Genomic DNA, 21762 nt, shown 5'->3' with positions numbered 1-21762 from the left:
ATTATTCCTTTTCATGGCTGAATCATATTCCATTGTGTGGATAGACCACCTTTGCTTATCCATTCATTAACTGAGGAACTTCGGAGGTATCTCCGCCTTCTTGTTGTGCCTGGGGTAAAAACAGTACTTTCCTCTGAAAGCCCAGATCACTTTGTAGGAATCTTTATCTCTTCACAGAACTTCTTGTTTCTGGCAGATGAACCAGACTCCAGGAGAGAGTGGGACAGAAGAGGGAAAAGGGAAAAGGGATTTATCCAGTCGGGAAGCTCGCAGCCATTGGCTAGCTTTGTCACCCAGCAGGGGCTCTGGGAGTGCAAAGATGACTTAGGGCAGAAGTCCCTGCCCTCGAGGAGCTCACAGGCCAGTGACTGGAGGGGGCACATGTATTGTTTCCCCTCCTAGGATCCACCCCATTTTTCTGGTCTTCTTCAGGGGAACCGCCCCCCCACCTCCTCCCTGGTTCCTGGGAAGGAGAAACCCAGGCCTGACCAGCCCACATTAGCCAACCTGTGGGCCTAGTGGTTGCCTCAGGAACGGGCAGGGACTGACTTCAGACGGTCCAGTGACATTCCATGACACTTTTCCTGGACCTCTTTTCTTTTTCCTTTTTTTTTAATGTTTATTTTTGAGAGAGAGAGAGACAGAACATGAGTGGGGAGGGGCAGAGGGAGAGAGGGAGACACAGAATCCGAAGCAGGCTCCGGGCTCCGAGCTGTCAGCCCAGAGCCCGACGCGGGGCTCGAACCCACGAACCGCGAGATCATGACCCGAGCCAAAGTCGGACGCTTAACCGACTGAGCCACCCAGGTGTTCCTCCTGGACCTCTCAGAAAAGGTAATGTTTCATTTGGTTCATTGTTCTTCCCATGTGGTTGATGCAAAACTCGGCTGGAAGCCTGAGGCTGCTGGTGGCCATCTCGCGGTGGTTTGGGGAGAGCCTGCCTGAGCAAGAAGGTGACAGAAGGAAAGCAGGGCTCAGACACAGGAGACCAAACCGCATCCTGGTGATGTAACCTGAGCAACTGGACCACACTGTGCCTGATTTTTTATGCTTTTCAGCTGCACGAACTCTTAATCTTTAAGAATTAGAAAAATAACGGGGGCGCCTGGGTGGCTCAGTCGGTGAAGCGTCTGATTGTCGATTTCGGCTCGGGTCATGATCTTGGGGTCATGAGATCAAGCCCTGTGGCAGACCCTGTGGTGCCAGCGCTGCCTGCTGGGGATTCTCTGTCTCCTTCTCTCTGCCCCTCCCCCGCTGTGCACACTCGAGCTCTCTCTCTCTCTCTCTCAAAATAAATAAATACGCATTAGAAAAAAGAATTAAAAATTAATCATGATAACGGTTGCACAGCTCTGTGAGTATAACTAAAACCATTGAACTGTATACTTTAAATGGGTAAGTTGTGTGGCATATAAACTATATTCGAATAATAAAAAATAACACCAGATAAGGACGATGATAGAACCGCTTGAGAATGTTATGGAATCCCAGAAAAAGAGCAGCTCACTTCGTCTGCAAAGCAGACTGCAAACAGCCTTCCTGAGTAGATGTTACTCTATATTACCGGTGAGGAAGCAAAGACACTTCCAGAAAGGAGCTGAGTACGTACCTCTTAATGAGTGACAGGGCTAAGAATTACATTTCTAGGAGCGCCTGGCTGGCTCAGTCCGTAAAGCACGTGAGTCTTGATCTTGGGGTTGTAAGTTGGACCCCCACCATGTTGGGTGTAGAGATTACTTAAAAATAAAACCTAAAAGAAAAAAATATATATTTCTAGCCCATAAGCTGGTCTTTGAAAACACAGTCTTTCCTTAGGCACTGTCAAAATCTAAACCATGGTGCTAATTAATTGACCTAAATTATTTTAAAGCATTTATAGCATCGAGCCTGCTTATCATGAGCATCTCCAAATACACACGCGGATAATCCCTGTAGTTCTAACGCCTTTTATTTTGGATTTCCAGAGTTTGACAAAAACTTTTTCATGTTTCAAAGTGGCTTATGTGAAAAAGTTATGTAAATAAGAAGTCCAGGATGTGAACTTCAGGCGTAGCTGGATCCAGGGGCTTTCTGATGGCAATAGCATCTGATATCTATTCTCTGCTCCTCAGCTTGGGATTTGCATGATGTTGATGTCACTTTCATGCAGGCTATCCACACATGGTGGCAAAGGTGGTCTCCAGGACCTCTAGGGTTAAATCTTACCAATAGCTTCAGAAAATTCAATGCATTTTCATTGCATATCATTGGCTCAGCTTGGGACACATACCTATCCCTGGACCAATCCCTGTACTTATGCTGATTGGTCAAGCTTAGAGCCAGAGGGTAGGGATAGTCTACCAGAGTGGTACTGGATAAGATAGGAGGGAAAGGAATCCCCAGTGGACAAGTGAGATACTCTTACAGAGGGGAGAATGGATGTTGAGCACACCTAAACAAACAAACAAGCAAACAAACAAATACACTGATGTTTAGTTTGGGACCAGGAAGTCAGTAGTACTCCTTCACACTGTAGAAATATAGTCATCTAATAAAGTTGATATTAAAAATGTTCTCTTTTGGGACACCCGGGTGGCTCAGTCGGTTGAGCATCCGACTTCGGCTCAGGTCATGATCTCACAGCTCGTGAGTTCAAGCCCCGTGTCGGGCTCTGTGCTGACAGCTCAGAGCCTGGAACCTGCTTCAGATTCTGTGTCTCCCTCTCTCTCTGCCCCCACCCCTGTCAGAAATAAATAAACATTAAAAAAATTAAAATGTTCTCTTTTTAATACTTCAGTTTCATTTTCATGATCTGGACTATCCTTTTCTTTTCACTTAATTTCCCAAATCTTTAAATATTGTTCTTCCTCACCCCTGGATTCTACCATCAAGAATGCCCCTCTTCTGTTTTCCTGTAGCATTTTCTATTTGGATTGCCCCTTTAGTCTCTAATTAATTACTTCCAGGTATTGTTCCCCGTGTGCAAGCAGGGCCTACCACAGGGGCCCAGGGTCATGTGACCAGGCCTTCAAATTCACTAGCAGACTCCCATTTAGACATTTCCTTTTTTTTCCTTTTTTTTCTTTGTTTCTTTCTTCCTTTCTCTCTTTTCTTTCTTCCTCCCCGTCTCTCTCCCTCCTTCCCTCCCTCACCCCCCCATCTATTTATCTATCTATCTATCTCTATGCCCAACTTGGGGCTCCAACTTACAACCCCAAGATCAAGAGTCACATGCTCTACTGACTGAGCCAGCCAGGCGCCCCTAGACTTTTCTTTTTTTAAAAAAAAATTTTTTTTTTAATGTTTATTTATTTTTGAGACAGAGAGAGACAGAGCATGAACGGGGGAGGGGCAGAGAGAGAGAGGGAGACACAGAATCGGAAGCAGGCTCCAGGTTCTGAGCCATCAGCCCAGAGCCCGACGCGGGGCTCGAACTCATGGACCACGAGATGGTGACCTGAGCTGAAGTCGGACGCTTAACCGACTGAGCCACCCAGGCTCCCCTAGACTTTTCATTTTTACAGATGTTAATTTTACATTTGGTTTATAATTCAGGACAGGAGTTTGTATCAGTCAGAAAACAGAATCCATTCTAGGTCTTTCCAATAGAAAGTTTTGGGTTTTTTTGCAAGATTTTATTTTTAAGTACTCTCTACACCAAATGCGGGGGTTGAACTCACATCCCAAGGTCAACAGTTGCATGCTCTACCGATGGGGCTAGCCAGGGGCCTCTCCAATGGAAAGGTTTTAATGCTGGAAATTGGTTAGACATATGCATTAGTTATCTACTGCTGTGCACAAGGCACCCCAAAACTTAGTGGCTTAGAACAACAATCACCATTATCTTTTGTAGTTTCTGCAGATCTGGAAGTTGAGAGCAGCTTGGCTGAGCAGTTCTGATGCAGGGTCTCTCATGAGTTGTAGTCAAAACACTGGCGAGGGCTGCTCTCATCCGAGGGCTTAACTGGGGCCAGAGCTGCCACTTCCGGGATGGTGTGCTTGATGGCTGTTGGGGGGGAGGCATTAGTTTTTCCCCATGTAGGTCTTTCCCAGAGCAGCTCCAGATAGCTGGCTTCCTTAGAGGAAGTGAGTCAAGAGAACAAGGTAGGGAGCGCCTGGGTGGCTCAGTCGTTTGAGCTCTAGGTTTCAGCTCAGGTTATGATCCCAGGGTCGTGGGCTCAAGCCCTGAGTCAGGCTCTGTGCTCAGCGCGGAGCCTGCTTAAGAGTCTCTCTCTCTCCATCTGCCCCTCTGCCCATCTCCCCCTCTGCCCCCTCCCCAGCTCTTGTGTGCACTCTCTCTCTCAAAAACAAAAAAACAAAAACCAAAAAACAAAAAAAAAACCAAGATAGAAACTACAATACCTTTTATGACTTAACATCAGAAGTCACACATTGTCACATTTGCCACATTCTCCTAGACAGAGGTGAGTCACAAAGCCAGTTCTGCCTCCTGGTCCAGGAGAGGGGAATTAGGCTGCACCTTTTGAAGGGAGGGGGACCAAAGGGTTTGTAGATATGTTTTGAAATCGTCACAACAGGTGATGATAGGAGCCAAGCAAGGGATGGTGAGACGAGCCACAGATTAGCAACAGCAGAAAGCCGCTATTCCAGTTAGGACTGGAGGGGATGAGGGGAAGTGTGCAATTACCAGAGTCCAGGATCCAGGACCACCCAGCGGAAACGGGAACTTCCGAGGGGCTGGACACTCGAAGATACGGCGGAGTTGCTTCCCAAAGCGGAGGGAGACAGACGCTGCGGCCTCTTCCTTCCTCCACCTTCCGACCTTCTGTCAGGGTCTGCAACTGGCCCAACCTACCAGGAAGCGGACTGCAAGGGAGCCTGGGAGATGTAGTTCCTCGTGATTCGGGGGTGGGCGGAGAGGGCTGCCTGGGTCTGAGATCAAATGGGCAGAAGCCTAACACCGAGCCCCCTCCCCCGCCCTCCCGCAAGGACTGATCTGATTAAGTGGTGATATTGTGGTTATGTTTATCTTCACTTCTGATCACTCTATGAAAATTGTTCCCAACAAAGTGACATTTTAAAACTGAAAATGAAAAAAAAAAAAAATACTGATGAGAGAAAATCCCTTAGTCTCCTTTATTCTTCCCTAATTTTAAAACAGACTCCCGTGGGACCAGAAGGGAAAGGGAGTGTTCATACCCAGAGAGCAGAAAGCTGAGCTAGCCTTTCTGTGGAAACAGCCTTTTGTTATTCTGTTTAGAACTTGCCAGCTTTTGAGAACTGATGGGTGCAACTGTTCAATTTCTAATCTGGTTTCCTAGTCCCTCGCTCAACAAGCTTCTGATTCCAACAGAAAGGATTTACTTTGTCTGTTCTAGGTATATACCCCAGAGAATTGAAAACGTATGTCCATACACAAATGTGTGTGTGAACATTCATAGCAGCATTATTCCCAATAGTCAAAAAGTGGAAACTCAAATGTCCATCAAATGGCAAACAACGTGTGGCCCGTCTACACAATGCAGTATTATTCAGCCACAGAAAGGAATGAAGTACCACGTGGAAGAAACTTGAAAACATGGTGCTAAGTAAGAGAAGCTGGCCACAAAAGGCCACGGATTGTACGATTTCATCTCAGATCCACAGAGACAGAAAATAGATGAGTGGTTGCCAGGAAGGCTGGGGGAAATGGGAAATGGGGAGTGACAGCTAATGGGTACCAGGTTTCTTTTAGGGGTGATGAAATGTTTTGGAATTGGACAGAGGTGATAGTTGAACGACTCTGAATATGCTAACAACCACTGGACCGTACACATTAAAAGGGTGATTTCACGGGACGCCTGGGTGGTTCAGTTGGTTGAGCGTCCGACTTCGGCTCAGGTCATGATCTCACGGTTCGTGGGTTCGAGCCCCGCGTTGGGCTCTGTGCTGACAGCTCAGAGCCTGGAGCCTGCCTGGGATTCTGTGTCTCCCTCTCTCTGTCCCTCCCCCATTCGCACTCTGTCTGTGTCTCTCTCAAAAATAAATAAACATTAAAAAAAAAAAAAAAAGGTGATTTTGCTCTTTTTCCCCCCTGGCTGCTTGGAGCTCAGCCACCACCGTGAACGACACAATAACTATCCGGACCGGAAAGTTCATGACTGACTGACTACTTTACGGAAACAAATGGTCATCGATGTTCTACACCCTGGAAAGCAACAGTACCTAAGAAATTCAAGAAAAACTAGCCAAAATGTACAAGACCACAACAGATGTTATCTTTGTATTTGGATTCAGAACGAATTTTGGCAGTGTTGTTGCAGGATCATTGAGAGAGGCAGTCAAGAGAGAATTATTGAGACGTGTTCCGGGGCAACTTAGTAAGTTTATTTAAGCAGCACGGCGACAGGACCCTTGGGCAGAGAAATCTTCACTCTTGCTGTATGAAGCTGGTGCTTATATGCTTAGTGCTGAAGGGGGAGGGGACGTGCAGGGAGTAGTAGGTCACAAATGTCTTCTTTGAATGTCTACTCGTAAAACTACTTTTGCAAGATTTCTCTGGTGCTTATCATTCAGCTCGGTATGAACTATCAATGAGATGCACAGGCAGTCATGAGACCCTTTAAGTATGTAGCAAGCAGCTCTTACCTGATGCTTATCAAAACCGTGCAGGCTATATAGGTCACCCTTCTGGGCTAAAGGTGAATATTTTTCTGCTTCTGTCCCTCATCAGTGGCAAGACAACTGGCTTTGGCATGATTTATGATTCCTTAGGGTATGTAAAGATACATGAACCCAAACATAGACTTGCAAGACCTGGCCTGTTGGGAGAACAAAAAGACCTCAAGAAAACGGCGAAAAGAATGCAAGAACGGAACGAAGAAAGTCAGGGGCACTGCAAAAGCTAATGCTGGGGCTGGTGAACAGCGGGCTGGAGATTGGGCAACAGAAGGAGTAAAGATTACGGGACGCCCGGGTGGCTCAGTCGGTTGAGCGTCCGACTTCCGCACAGGTCGTGATCGCTTGGTTCACGGCTCATGGGTTCGATCCCCATGTCAGGCTCTGTGCTGACAGCTCGGAGCCTGGAGCCTGCTTCGGATTCTGGGTTTCTATCTCTCTCTCTGTTCCTCCCCCGATCATGCTCACTCGCTTGCTCTTTCTCAAAAATACACATTAAAAAATTAAAAAAAAAAAAAAGGAGTAAAGATTCTGCAGTGATTTTATCTGTGGTGATTGTGCAGATTTTTCATGGGAGGGTTAATAAACTAAGAGCTTCTATGTGGGAAAAAAAGAGAGTGATTTCATGGCATGAATTATATCTCTATTCCTTAGTAAAGCTGGAAAGAAGGGGGGAAGGAGGAAGGAAGGGAGGAAGGAAGGAAGGAAAGGAAGGAAGGAAGGAAGGAAGGAAGGAAGGGAGGACAGGACCCATTTTTTGTTGCACCTCACTGATTACTGATAACCCCCTGGTAGGTTCTGGGCCAGACCTGAGTTGAGAGATTCATTCGTCATTCATCATATATTACTAAGTGCCGGCTATGAGCCATCTGTTTGTTGTGTTGAATGCGTTCACACACACCATGGCACGCAAGCACCTGCCAGTCTGTGCTGAGGACCATAAAAGTGTACATTTACAGTGGGTGGGCCTGGCAAGTCCTGAGAGCCTGTCTTCAGATTCCGAAGTAATGTCAAAAGACACTTGATGACTAATTTATGGCTATGCCACTGAAAAGAAAACCCTCTACAAAGAAGGAACTATGCCAAGTAGTTGATAAGTGATTAGTTTATGGTACTGTGATTGGAGTTACTTTTGTCTCTTTTCTGATTCTTAGATAGCACAGTTAATTAGTTTCTAATACAAAAAAAAAATAAATTCACAGATGACTTCTGGCTGCATTTTTGGTTTGGCCACCATGTGTCTTCAAACACTGGAGCCAAGTGTATTTAGATACAGCATCTATGCTCCAATTTGCCACACTCCTCCCTACTCCCTATTGCCTTAAGCTGGGGTGCCTTCACTCATTCATGTAAACTGCCTGATCCCTGAAGGCATTTGAATTTGGATCCCCTGATTTACTTTATAAAATCCAACAATATATAATTCAGGGTGGTCCACCAAGATGATAAATGTCCACATTTTAAGTCCCTGGTAAGTGGAGTTAGAATATTTCATCAGTTTGAAAGTGAAAATTCATGTATTTCATTTCTAGATAAAAACAGAATTGTTCTAGGCACTTTTCTATACAGTTCGGTTGCTTGGGAAGTCAAAAAACCTGTTTCAGTTTAATTCATTAAAAAAATTTTTTTTAATGTTTATTTTTTTTGGAGAGAGAGATACAGTGTGGGGGGTGGAGGGGCAGAGAGAGAGGGAGACGCAGAATCTGAAACGGGCTCTAGGCTCTGAGCTGTTAGCACAGAGCCTGACACGGGGCTCGAACTCAGGAACGGTGAGATCATGGCCTGAGTCGAAGTCGGTTGCTTAACCGACTGAGACACCCAGGCGCCCAGTTTAATTCATTTTAATAGGGAACTACTGTAGGTATTATAAGCAGGAAGAACTTCAATAGAGAGAAAGAGAGGCATATAAGTGGGTTAGAGAGGCTGGAGGGAACAGGCTCTGGGCTCCCAGAATAACACAACAGAACTGACCTGCCAGCACAAGCAGGGCCTGTGACACAGTCCGGAGAGCGGGGAGTCAGGGGACATCACTAGAGCTCTTGAGTTCAGTCAAGGAAGCCCTGCACCTGTTTTTTGACACCTGAAGCAGGGAAACTGGATATTGGGCCACTACTGCCCCCTATTGCCTGATGGTCTTTCAAGAAATAATCCCTAAAAAGAAAAAGAAAAAAATCCCTCAAATTTGCACAGCACCTTCACATACGGGATGCCATCTGATCCTCTTAATAACTTCACTAGATGAGCAAGGCGCGTGGTGGACATGGTGTCCTCCCCCTTTTACAAGCGAGGAAACTGAAGCTCAAAGCTGATGGGACATAATGAAGGTCACACAGCTATGTGCAAAACTGGAGTAAGCAGCCAGGTCTCCCCAGCGCCAGGTCAGGTCAGCACACTCCACCTAGTGTCATGAATGGGGTCTTTTGTGGCCCCCGGATAGGCTCTGCGAGCACAGCATACACGTGCCAAGACTGTGCCTCGGGAGTGCCGCAGACTGGCAAATAACCGTAGCCCGGTTGCACAAATCTGCATCGCCAACACAGAAGACAGGGCTGCTATGTGGCAGAGGTTATGTCTAGGGACATTCGAGAGAAGAAAAAAGGTGACATTTGGGTTGGGTTTTGAGGGATGATTAGAAGTGTATCTGGCAGCAAAGTGCAGAAAATTGTCCTAGCAGCTTGCAAGAGCTGAGGGGGCGTGATGTGGCAGGAACACTTTGGGAAGCTGACAGAATTCCAAGTTTGGAGGATTTGAACCAGGTAAAAAATATTTTTGTAGTTGAAGTATTATATGCATACAGTAAATTAAGGTGCAGCCGTCTTTTCTTATTATTATTAAACATTTTTTTTAACATTTATTTTTGAAAGACAACATGAGTGGGGAAGGGGCAGAGAGAGAGGGAGACACAGAATCTGAAGCAGGTTCCAGGCTCTGAGCTGTCAGCATAGAGCCCAACACGGGGCTCGAACTCAGGAACCGTGAGATCATGACATGAGCTGAAGTTGGACGCTCAACTTACTGAGCCACCCAGGCATCCCTATTATTATTATTTTTAATGTTTATTTACCTTTGAGACAGAGACAGACAGACAGAACACGAGCAGGGGAGGGGCAGAGAGAAGGAGACACAATCTCAAGCAGGCTCCAAGATCTGAGCTGTCAGCACAGAACCTGAGGCAGGGCTCGAACTCATGAACTGTGAGATCATGGCCTGAGCCAAAGTCAGATGCTTAACCAACTGAGCCACTCAGGCGCCCCAAGGTGTATTAGTCTTAAGTATAAAAATACTATGTGAACATATAAAAACTTTCCCAAATCCCAGGAAGTTCCCTTGTGCCCCTTCCCAGTCTACACCCATCTCCATCCTTTCTGGTAGGTTTCTGTGGGATTAGGGTGTTTCCCAAGCGGTAAGTGCTTTCCCTGCTTAATTCCGTTGGCTAAGTAACCAGACGGTATTTGATGGCAGGCAGGTAATTCATTCATTGGCCAGAGAACGGAGAAGGGGAGCTCGTGCTCTGAAGGCACCTTCTCGCAATTAGGACTCAAGGCAAGGGTTTCTGGGGTTAGGGTAGAAGGGGCTGGTATGCAAGTCGACGTGGGTTTTTTTGGGAAAAGGGGGAGGAGGCTTCTTCGAATCAGAGAGTATCATTTCTTCCCTTAAATGGGAGCGGTCGCACGTGTCAGTGCGATGGTCGGTGTGTTTTTTGTTTTAACCATTAGATGGTAGGGCACCTGGCTAGTTCAGTCCAAAGAACGTGCCACTCTTGATCTCTGGGTTGTGAGTTCAAGCCCCATGTTGGGTGCATAGTTTACCGAAAAAAATAAAATCTGGGGCACCTGGGTGGCTCAGTCGGTTAAGCGTGGGACTTCGGCTCACGTCATGATCTCGCGGTCCTGAGGTTGAGCCCCACATTGGGCTCTGTGCTGACAGCTTAGAGCCTGGAGCCTGCTTCGGATGCTGTGTCTCCCTCCCCCCCTCCCGCCCCCCCCCCCGCCCCTTCCCTGCCCATGCTGTCTCTCTCAAAAACAAAAAATAAACATTAAAAAAAGTTAAAAAAATAAAATCTTAAACAACAGCAAAACAATTAGATGGAAATGATCCCGACGTCATCTAGGGGGTTAACAGTCATCTGAACTGGATCAAACTGGTGGAAAACTGGGGACTCGTTTGGAGTCTGTTGGCGAGTCCCTGGTGGCAAGGGGAAGGCAACAGAGAATCTCGAAGCCCTTGGCGTCAGCCCCCATCTCCCTTTACTTCTTACTTCTGTTGCTGCCTCCAAAGTTTTCGCCATCTCTTTAGACAATCTTAGGGCGTCGCACTGGGCGCGGGAGGTTTCTTGATACTGTCGCTTTCTGGCGTGGTCCACGTGAAACTTAGCCTGCGCGCGAAAGGGATGATGGTGGGGACAACGATGTTTGGCCTTTCAGAGCCACCATCCAGGCTCGGGGTGCGCGGAGCCGCCTTGTCCCTCCGCGGCCGCCGTGCGCCCGTTACGTGGCAGCTGCCGGCGCCCGCCAATCCACGGCGCCCGCATCAGCCCCCTCGGGTGGCGCAGCCGGAAGGGGCGGAGCAGAGGCGGCGGCGGCTGAGGAGGCAGCGGTGGCGGCGGCGGCGGCGGCGGCTCTGGAGGCCGCGGTCCCGGTCCTGGCTTCGGCCCCAGCCCCACCATGGTGACGCTCGCCGAGCTGCTGGTGCTCCTGGCCGCTCTTCTGGCCACGGCTTCGGGCTACTTCGTCAGCATCGACGCGCATGCCGAGGAGTGCTTCTTCGAGCGGGTCACCTCGGGCACCAAGATGGGCCTCATCTTCGAGGTGGCCGAGGGCGGCTTCCTGGACATCGACGTGGAGGTGCGGGCGCGCTGCCCGCGGCCGAGGCGGGGTCGCGCGGCGGTTCGGGGTTTGGAGGCGCTGGGGCCCGCGCTGGGTCTGCGGGGGCGCGGGGCGTGGAGGCCGCTGTCCGAGCGCTGGGAGGGGCCCGGGCCGCCGTCTGGCCTCCGCCCGGGCGACCCCCCTCACGGCCCTTTCCCCCGCGGCCCGCCGGGATTCCGTGCCCCGGGATGCCCCGCGGATACGGAGCCGTTGCTTAGTTGCTTTGCGTTCTCAGTTTGGACGGCGGGTTCCCCGTGGAACCTGTCGCTGAGCTTCGTCGACCAGGCGCCGCGTGTCAGCTCCGGGCCCAGGCGACGCTTAACGTGTCGCGGCTAGCCGAGGGCCGGTCTCGTTGGGTCTGCAGCTGCATTCCGTCGTGTTACGGATTAGTGTTGGAGAAAGTAAAGCGAATGCCACTGACGGAGGCTAGGCAGACGTTTGCGTTGTGCATTTCCTTATTTTTCGTAGAAACAGCTTCAGTGTTTGACCTCTTTTCATGCAGACTTCCAGATACCTCCTTCTGCCGTCTCTGGCTAGGGGAAAGCCGGAGCTGGGTCATTCATTTTAGGCGTGATGATTACAGATAAAGTATCTGGAGAAAACAGGAAATTATTTTAGAAACTAGCGTCCCCGAATTTCCTCCTATACCCCGCCCTTTTTTTTTTTTTTTTTTAACCAAAAGAGTGTTTCGCGTTTTATTTACTTATTTATTTAGGAAACCAGATGTAAGTAATACTTAAGTTCACTGTTAGCATGATTAATTGGGTTCTAGGATTTTCCATTTGGCAGTGAACAGCAGAGTTGGGCACAAACGACACAGTAAGAGTGAAGCCCAAAAATAAGGGGATAGTGGAAGGAGTGACTGAAAAAATTAGTTAAGACGTTAAAGGCCAGTTATTCCAGTCTCCAGATTTTGCACGCTCTCTACGAGGAACTAGGGTGACCAAAGCCTAACCGCTGATGTGTAGCAGATGGATGAGAACACGGGTCCCTTAATTTCCAGTCTAGTCGTTTTCTGAAGCCTTCTGGCATCTCAGATAAAGCGGATTCCTACACTGGTTTGCAGCAACCGTTTAGGGAAACCTAGAAATGTAGCTTGCTCAGATTTTTTAGTTTTAAAGATCCTTTTTCACGTTTTGGTGTTAGTGGTTGAGTTTGCATGTGTGTTGCTGATACAGGCCAGTTGGAGACAACGTGTACGGTGCTCTTCTGTTTCTGAGGAGTTGATGTTTAGGTTGGACAGACGAAACGTACGTACTCAGAATGGAAAGGTGCTTTGGGGAGCCATCGAGTCCAGCTTTGTTTCATGAGTGCGAGACCGCAGCCCAAAGACGTTACTGTCACTAAGTGAAAGTTAAATTTTCTTAGCGGATATCCTACTGCCGACGACACCGCTTACGGAGAAGTATGGTTTTAAATCTTCTGTGATGTGCATTTCTTTCCTGCCTCCAGATTACAGGACCTGATAATAAAGGAATTTATAAAGGAGACCGAGAGTCCAGTGGGAAATACACATTTGCTGCTCACATGGATGGAACATACAAGTTTTGTTTCAGCAATAGGATGTCTACTATGACGCCCAAAATAGTGATGTTCACCATTGATATTGGGGAGGCCCCCAAAGGACAAGACATGGAGACAGAAGGTGAGATGAACATTCAGAAGACTTCTATCACGTTCTAAGAATTAACATTGTGTACGTTTTTATTCATCTGAATGGAGCGTTTATTTTGATTTCTTATTCGAGGCTCATTCACCGTCTTTAAAACCAAAAGCTTTTGTGATACATACTTTTTATTTCTCCAGGACTCCTACTTAACAAAAATAATTTTCTGGAATTTCATATTTCAGTTCTTTACCACGGTCTCTTGCAACTTTTCTTAGTCATTCTGTGCTTTTGTAAGCATGTAGGTTATGTGTGCTTTAGGTGGTTGTGTGGATTTGCTAATCCTGGTATATACATTGTTGTTTATTGTTCATTTATACGTGACTGGTTTGGTTAAATTTTGTCGTTTTATTTTTGTGTGTGTTTATATTTTACGCTTTTCTTTAGGTGGTGGAGATACCTGGGATGGTAGGTAGATTGTCTTTTGACAGCATCCTGTCTTTTTGCGTTTTTGTTTGCTGCTAATTTCTGCTTTCCTTCATTCTAACCTGTTTGTTCGCACGAGAGTGTTTTTTCTCTTAATTACAAAACCCCTACAACTAATTAGAGTTTTAGACTGATTGTTTTCTGTGGTTTTTACTTGGATGATGGGAGGTATAGGTTAGGTCATTTTAAATTAATGGCATTGGAAACATAGGGACTGACATTTTAGTAGTAACATCATAGTTTGTTTCTTTTAGATGAATGTTGAGGGTGAAAAGATTCAATTGTAACTGGAGGAGTAAAAGTCTTAAACATAGAGCTAATGGCAAATGGTGCTGTTGACTTTTAGGGATAGTTTTCTAACTTGAAATTTGGTTGGACGTGAATTCCAGTTCTGGAAGCTGTGTCTAGATATGGTGAGAAAGGCTCTTTCAGCCATATGTTGCAGTTAGATTGATCTATATTCCTCTACTGACCAGCAACAAACCCTGAATTGAGTCTTTTGGAGGAATTGGTTACCAAGAACCAGCACATTTGGATTTTTGGAGGGGAGGGGGCACGGCGTACATCAGGATTTGTGGAAACTAGCAGTGCAACACATTTCATAGTGTTAACGCGATAGTATTTGTTTTAGATATTAAGCAGTTTGTAGGGTACTTACATCATAAAGAAGTTATTTGTTGGGGCGCCTGGGTGGCTCAGTTAAGTGTCCAACTTCAGCTCAGGTCATGATCTCACGGTTTGTGAGTTCGAGCCCCATGTCAGGTTCTGTGCTGACAGCTCAGAGCCTGGAGCCTGCTTCAGATTCTCTCTCTCTCTCTCTCTCTCTCTCTCTCTCCCCCCTTCTCTCTCTCTCTCTCTCTCCCCCCTTCTCTCTCTCCCTCTCCCTCTCCCTCTCCCTCTCCCTCTCCCCCTCTCCCTCTCCCTCCCTCCCTCCCTCCCTCCCCCCTCCCCCCCTCCCATGCTCATGCTCTCTCTCTCTCTCTCTCCCCCCCCCCTATGCTCATGCTCTCGCTCTCTCTCCCTCTCTCCCTCTTATGCTCATGTTCTCTCTTTCTCAAAAATAAACATTAAAAAAATAAAGTATTTATTAGGTTTTGAAATCTGTAGAATTTAGAGAATCCTACTACTTAGTAATTCTTGTGCTTGCTTTTCGGGGCCACTTACGGCGTGGAACTTGGCTAACTCAAGGAGAATTAGGAGTTTTGAAGGGGTTTGTGCTTGTTCATTTTCTGGAAATTGGTCCTTTCTAAATTTAGAAAATATTGGTTGAGGAATGTGAGTATTATTCTTAAATAATCCTTTAACATAATATTTAAAATCCTTGCTTTTGTTAATGTTGACGAATGGAAGCTGTGAAATCAAACCTTACTCTAAAGGAGTGGTCCTCAGGCAAGGGACAGTTTTTGCCCCCCAAGGGAACATTTGGCAATATCTGGAGACTTTTTTTTTTTTTTTAAGTAGGCTCCATGCCCAGCGTGGGGCTTGAATTCCCTACTCTGAGACCAAGAATCGCATGCTCTACCAACTGAGCCAGCCAGGTGTCCCTATCTGGAGGCATTTTTGATTCTCATGGCTGGATGGAAGATCTACAGTGCACTGGACAGGCCCCCACAACAAAGAATTTTCTGCTCCAAAATGTCAACAGTGCCATTCCTGAGAAGCCCTGCTCCTAAGGTCACATCACGCTTGGGGCTTTCAAAGTGAAGCTAGAGAGGGATGATTAGAGATTCCAACCTAACTACCTTCATATGGGAGGGGCCCTCCAGTGGGAATTTTCTCTTGTGGTATATACTTTTTTCCTAACTGTTTTGTTCATTGTCACAATGTTCCTAAAACATTGTTTTCTAGCAATATCTAGAAGCATACACTTATTCTTCAGAACTGTCCGTTCACCTTGTATTCATTTTTGGCTAAAAAGAATACCTGATTTTAAACCTTGTGCAGTTGTGAGCTTGTTTTTTCACTTACAATGCCTGGCATTCCCCACTGTAGTGAAATTACTGCTTTGAGTTTCGTAGAAGAATGTTTGAGTTTTGGTGTGAATTTTTTCAAGAGTGTTTTCAGGTTTTTCTACACTCAGCTTCATTGAGATTAAAAGTCTGTTTTGATGCTGCTTTTAAATTAACATTAGAGTTATATGATTCTAATGCTATTGCTCTTAACATTAGAGTTATGATTCTAAGGCATAGATTTTTATTTTAGTTTAAATATTGTTATTTATAGGATTATTAGGAATTTTGTTTGTTTTATATTTTGTTCTCCACCCCCCCCCCCCGCCCCGTCTTTTTTTTTTTTTTTTTCCCTTCAGTTAGCAGTCAGTATAGTGAACTTAGCAACAATTCATTACAGGAGATTTCTTAGGGTTAACTGTTCTCCCTTAGTTAGTAAGTATTACATAGTGTTTCCTACCCTGAAAGAGGTTTCTGTACTGGGAATGAACTTTAAAAAATGCTTTGAGGATTAAATGGTCATCAGTAGTCCAAAGTGATGTCTGAGCCATTTCTAAACACCTTCTTTTACATGGCTTCTCTAAGGAATATTTTGAGGACTATTGCTTTAAAAGTATTTTTCAAAAGGAGATTGCCAAATATGTGCCAATCTGTTTTCAAATTTTTCTGTAGCTCACCAGAACAAGCTAGAAGAAATGATTAATGAGCTGGCAGTGGCAATGACAGCTGTGAAACACGAACAGGAGTACATGGAAGTCCGGGAGAGGATACACAGAGCGAGTAAGTTAATGCCGTCACTTTGCAGCAGTGTGGTGGCCATGAAATTGTGAAGGTGTATTTCTCAACAGCTTGTTTATATTTTCCTCGTGTGAATGTTTTACAAACATTATCTTACTAAAGCCTTGATTTAAAAAAAGCACCTATTCAAAGGTATCTTTTGAGTACATGTTTGTAGAGTTTTGTATTGGACTAGTTTATTATTGGGACACTAAATCTAAAGTGAAAAATGCTGCGAAGATTTAGCACGAGCTTTTAAGAGTTTTAAAAAATCTATGGTCAGCTAAGGAATATTCAGTGATAGTTTTCCTAAAGCAGAAAAGAAAAGTGTGAAATGGTTGGTTTTTAATCACATATTTTGAAATTTCTGTGCCAATATTATTATTATATGCTAAAGGTTAGCTTTTTCCCTAACATGGCACGTTTAATTTAGATAAAATAGCACTAAAATGTGAATCTAGGCAGCCACCAGGTGAAGCTCAGCTTGGGTTCTTAAATTTGTAAACTGGGGACGGGGAGTATATTTGTCTATGGAAGCAGTGATGGCTGGAAGGAACCCCATGTTTAGTCGCAAAAGCCCATGATGTAGCCTTAAGCACTATGCTGTGCTTTTGCATGTAAAATTAAGAGGTACCATATTGACACACAGACCAGATACCATATCTTAGATCCAGGTCCACATCTATGGTTCGGTGTTTTTTCATCCTCCAAATAGTTCTTGGGGGTAGATTGCACGGGAGCAAGCTTGTCTGTGAATGCAAAGTGCTTTATGTCAGGAGTCTGTTCGAGGTTGGGGTAGGGAGTGGAGAGAAGAGTGACTCTAAGGGATAGTGGGCACAGGCTGAACCTCTTGAAGGTGTGGTTTGTGTTCCCCCTTCCCTCTTACATCTCTCCTTGCCACATATGGAAATGAGCCTTCGGGACCTAGAGCACACACTTTGCCCTTGTATGGGAGAGTGATGAAAAACCACAACGGGCTGGAAAAGTGAGAGCCCCTGTTCTCGCTGATATGGAGCCCGTGTTTTCGCTGATACGGATTGGGGCGTGAGGTGGGCCAAGGCTTGTGTACATGCACCCCTGCCTCTTCCACCATGATTCCTTCTCTTTGCCTCCACTCATAATCTGTTCCTCTGGGATCACCACCTTTTCGCCCTCACCAGGCAGGGACCTATTTGTTGAGTACCTTGCTGACCACCAGGGGCCAGCCCATTCTGGGATGAGAAGGACACTGAGCAGAGTCTGAGGTCCAAGAGCTTTCATTGCTTTTTGTTTTAACCAGTTCAGACCTGATGGCTTCAAGGTTATGGGAAGTTCTTGGGAACACCGCAGCCAGAGGGAGCACCTGTCTTCTGGTCTGTAGAAGACATCCAGCCTTACTCTTTCACACCTTATTTGCGCGGAGATGCTCCTGTGTTTGTTTGACAAATATAATTTTAGGCATTCTGTTTATTTTTGCAAATCAAATAGTTCCCATGATGTTGTTTGGTTTTTGTACATCTCTCTGTAGCACTTGCTCCTTAGAAATGAATGTAATGAGACTTTTTTTTTTTTTTTTCCCCCTACTGCAGTGTTGTGATAATAACATCTTCTAGGTCTGGCAGATGTGTGAGTAGTGTGAGGACAGTGGCTTATATACACACTTTTCTAAGCGAAGTGAAGGGAGAAATACTTCTTTTTACATGATTGGTTAATATTTTGAAGTGTTGACTCAGCCATTCCCCTTTCAGACACAAATCTTGAAAAAGCTAGTCATTCACAGGTATGCTAGATACTGGTTACTAAGTCTTCAGCAGAAGTAAACTTCATGGCATGGTTAGTACTAAAATTTTAGCTTGGGTGATCGTTTAGAGTTCTAGTTAATAATGTTTTTGGGTGTGTGTCTTTTCTTACTCTGGGGGAAAAAAGCCACACTTTTTAGTAGCTAAGTTATCTTTTTGGGAACTTGTCCATTCCTTTTCACTTCTTTTTGAGGGATTGTCAGTCCACTAGCTATTTTAATTTTAGTCAGTGTCTTACAAATGATACACACATATCTAAAAATATGCACTCACTCAGCTGACTTATACCGTTACTGTCTCGCTAATTATAATTGTTTTTAGTATTGGCCATTTGTAGAAAAATCAGAAACTGCCTAGTAATTAAAAACAATTAGGGCTGTAGAATTTGATGGAAAATGTGAAAGAATATGACATAGATTGAGCTTCAGAATAAATTAGTAAAGAGTGGTCATGGCTGTTACTTCAAGGATGAGATCCTTAGCTTAAGAGGGGGGTAAATCGTGGAACTGGTTCCAGGTCGGTAGTAACCGCTAGTGGTGGTCCGTGAGACTGAGAACCTCCTGCATCTGGAGCAGGTGCCAAGTGCATCATCGATGCTCAATATTTGTTAAATACGTGTTTAAGGAGAAAGTCACTTTGACACATTTTGACTCGGTAGGTAGTGCTTTTTGGGTAACTGTATGATCTTGAAATCATCTCTTAGTTTTTTTTAAGTCCGTTTTCTGATTCAGCAAAAAGGATTATAATGTAGGAATATTTTAATGGGAGGGAGAAAGAAGGTTGTATTGGGTTTTAACCCTAGAGGTTAAAGTCACTTTCCCCCCCCCTGTTCCCCATAGATAAGCGGAACAGGCTTGACCATACCCCATGAATCCTTAAGGTCCCATTTAAATCTAAAATTTTCTGCTTCTAAGTTTGTTGAGTTGCTTGGGGACAAAAGACAAAAATATTTAGAGTACTCTGAATGGTGTGCAAAATATTCCTTCCCTAAAGACTAGGATGATTTATGATGCTTATGCTTTTTTTTTTTTTTTTTTGGTGTTAAATTTTGTTTGTTTGTTTGTCCTCACAGTCAACGACAACACAAACAGCAGAGTGGTCCTTTGGTCCTTCTTTGAAGCTCTTGTTCTAGTTGCCATGACATTGGGACAGATCTACTACCTGAAGAGATTTTTTGAAGTCCGGAGGGTTGTTTAAAAAGCCTTTTCCTGATGATCTCAAAATCATAATTCACTGTTTACCAAACATCTTGGTCATAATAATGTCATTAGTTTCTACATTTTTATTTTCAGAACTGTACATTCACAGCTTATGTTTCTTTGTGATTAATAGATATTGGGGGAAAACACCTTTTTAGGAAAGTTATAGTGAAAATTTGACACTTGATTGGCATAATTTCTTATTTGAATTCTGCCTCCATTATATAGGCCTTTCAGAACTCAAACACTGTAAGTGAAATACAGGCATATAGTCCCTGTTATATCTATTTCCCTTTTGTTTTCATGATAAAATGCAGTTTGTTCAGACAAGTACTTTACGGATAGTACTTCACTAAAATGACTTTGGATCCCTTACCTGCAGTTCAAGTCATTAAAGATTCATTTTGTTGAGTCCTTAGGAGAAACAAGTCTGAATCTTGACATTTTCCACTCAGCCTGTTGGCAGCGCTCTGACTGGGGTGTCACCAGGTTGTTACTTTTATACCTGTCTGTCTTGTTTCTGCTTTGAAGATAAGACTTCCCCAACAACGTGTTCCCCCCCTAAATTTGTATTTTGAACCTAGGACTCAATCACCTCCAATTAGGTTGATGACACAAGCAGCTAATAACCATTTTTGGTTTCTGCCTAACCTTGTAAGAAGTCTCTCCTAAAGCCAGTTCTCTGGGTGTTGCAGCAAATGGTAGCTCTTTTCTTTCTGTGCTGGCACACCCACTTTCTCCACTCTTGGCATGTAGGAAGTGTGCATTCATGCAATTGGAAACATCTGGATTTTTGATGCCAAAGGGTTAAAGCCTCTTGGATTTCATTGCAGTGATATACAGCCACTATTTTATTTTTGATCAGTGGCATTTTGGCCACTGTTTAATTAGGGTACTGAACATCACTGTCAGTACTAGGATTTTGTTTTTGTTTTTCTTGGGTCTCTATTTTTTGGCACATGTGAATTTTGTTTTGTATAAAATGACATGACTTTCTCTTGGTCTCTGATGATGGGTTTAAAATTAAAGGCGCATCTGGTTGTGGTGTGGGGGTGATCCAGGATTATGTTGTGACTGATGTATGTTAGTTACTTGTACATTTTTTTTGGATCTTTGCAAGGGGAAAACTACAAGTAACGAGTTTTATATAATTAATTTAAATTTGTTACAGGTTTTCATGTTCAGGATAAACAATTTTTCGACCTTGGGTGAAAATACTGCAACAGTTTTAGGGTGACTGTATTTTACCTTAAGACAGCTGTTGCAACTCCAATTTTTTTTTTTTTTTTTTTTTTGGGTGTGTGTGAAAACACTTCAAAATTGAATTAAAAGATGTACATTTAAAATTGGTTGTGTATCTAATCTGCCCCAGGTTCAGTAAATAAACAATTCTTTTTAAAAACAGTCTTAGTATTCTGTTTCATATTAATGCTTAAATAACATTTGTTAAAGTACCAGCTTTCTATTCATATCACAAATGACGCACGTTCATGTTTTCTGAGTTATCATGCCTGATAAATGTCTGTCACTTTTTTTTAATGTTTGTTTATTTAATTTGAGAGAGCTCTGGTGATTACACAAGTGAATGGGGGAGGGACAGAGAGAGAGCGGGGGGAGAGAGAATCCCAAGCAGGCTCCACGCTGTCAGCGACAACCCGACGTGGGGCTTGAACTCATGAACAACCATGTGAGATCGTGACCTGAGTCGAAATCAAGAGTTGGATGCTTAACCGCCTGAGCCACCCAGGCACCCCAAATTGTCACTTCTTAGGTTTATAAACTTGAGGATCATAAGTAGGAACCCAGTATTAGCTTTCTTTGTGTGGTTTCTTTGATGATTCATTGTAAACATCAAGTATTTTTTCATTTGGAGAAAATTGAGTTTTTTTTCACTCAAGTATGTGGTTTATGCATGTGGGAAATAAATTTAGGAAGGATTAAGTGATTTGTGCAAGGCCCTCATTGGTGGAATCAAAAACTAGTTCACTGCTTTTAGAAACTGTTCCTCTATTACACTAAGGGCCTGCTAAATAACAAAAGAAACTACCATTTGTTGAACACTGGCACTCTGCTAAGCCCTGTATGTGGTCTATCTCATCTATTCTCAAAACAGCCCTTACTTTTGGTGTTATCCTAATCCTCATTTTGGAAATACGGAAACAGGCTTGGAAAGCATCTAAGGATCTGAAAATTAGTAAGTGGAGCCCCAAATGCAAATGCAAGAATGCCCTTTTCCTCAGGGTTGGTTTTCAGAACTGTGGAAGTCCCATTTTATGTATTTATTATATTATTATTATTATTATTATTATTATTATTATTATTACTACTTTAATGTTTATTTTTGAAAGACAGGGAGACAGAGGATCTGAAGCAGGCTCTGTGCTGACAGCAGAGAGTCCGACCGGGGGCTCGAACTCGCGAACTGTTAAATCATGACCTGAGTCAAAAGTTGGACGCTTTAACCAACTAAGCCACCCAGGTGCCCCTGGAAATCCTGTTTTATAA

At 44.4% G+C, this 21762-nt stretch overlaps 1 protein-coding gene and 2 long non-coding RNA genes across 3 annotated transcripts; 1 reads left to right on the top strand and 2 right to left on the bottom strand.

Annotated features, from left to right (window-relative positions):
• Nucleotides 1-750: 750 nt before the first annotated feature.
• Nucleotides 751-4812, bottom strand: LOC102961753. The gene is made up of 5 exons (XR_444668.3): nucleotides 4628-4812; nucleotides 4342-4459; nucleotides 3818-3985; nucleotides 1610-1736; nucleotides 751-941 (listed from the first exon to the last, which is right to left on the bottom strand). It is a non-coding gene; the product is annotated as an uncharacterized LOC102961753 (long non-coding RNA).
• Nucleotides 4813-6572: 1760 nt separating this feature from the next.
• On the bottom strand, nucleotides 6573-11074 carry LOC122232589. The gene is made up of 3 exons (XR_006209934.1): nucleotides 10856-11074; nucleotides 8569-8748; nucleotides 6573-6740 (listed from the first exon to the last, which is right to left on the bottom strand). It is a non-coding gene; the product is annotated as an uncharacterized LOC122232589 (long non-coding RNA).
• Nucleotides 11075-11174: 100 nt separating this feature from the next.
• TMED2 (transmembrane p24 trafficking protein 2) lies at nucleotides 11175-20661 on the top strand. The gene is made up of 4 exons (XM_042962227.1): nucleotides 11175-11441; nucleotides 12915-13107; nucleotides 16176-16283; nucleotides 19131-20661. Exons 1-4 carry the CDS (start codon nucleotides 11262-11264, stop codon nucleotides 19253-19255), a joined length of 606 nt encoding a protein of 201 aa, XP_042818161.1. The 5' UTR covers nucleotides 11175-11261; the 3' UTR covers nucleotides 19256-20661.
• Nucleotides 20662-21762: the final 1101 nt, after the last annotated feature.

Source organism: Panthera tigris, chromosome D3 (assembly GCF_018350195.1).
Source record: "Panthera tigris isolate Pti1 chromosome D3, P.tigris_Pti1_mat1.1, whole genome shotgun sequence".
Classification (NCBI taxonomy): domain Eukaryota; kingdom Metazoa; phylum Chordata; class Mammalia; order Carnivora; family Felidae; genus Panthera; species Panthera tigris.
Note: the sequence above shows the minus strand (reverse complement) of the source record. Positions and strands in the feature narration are given on the sequence as shown.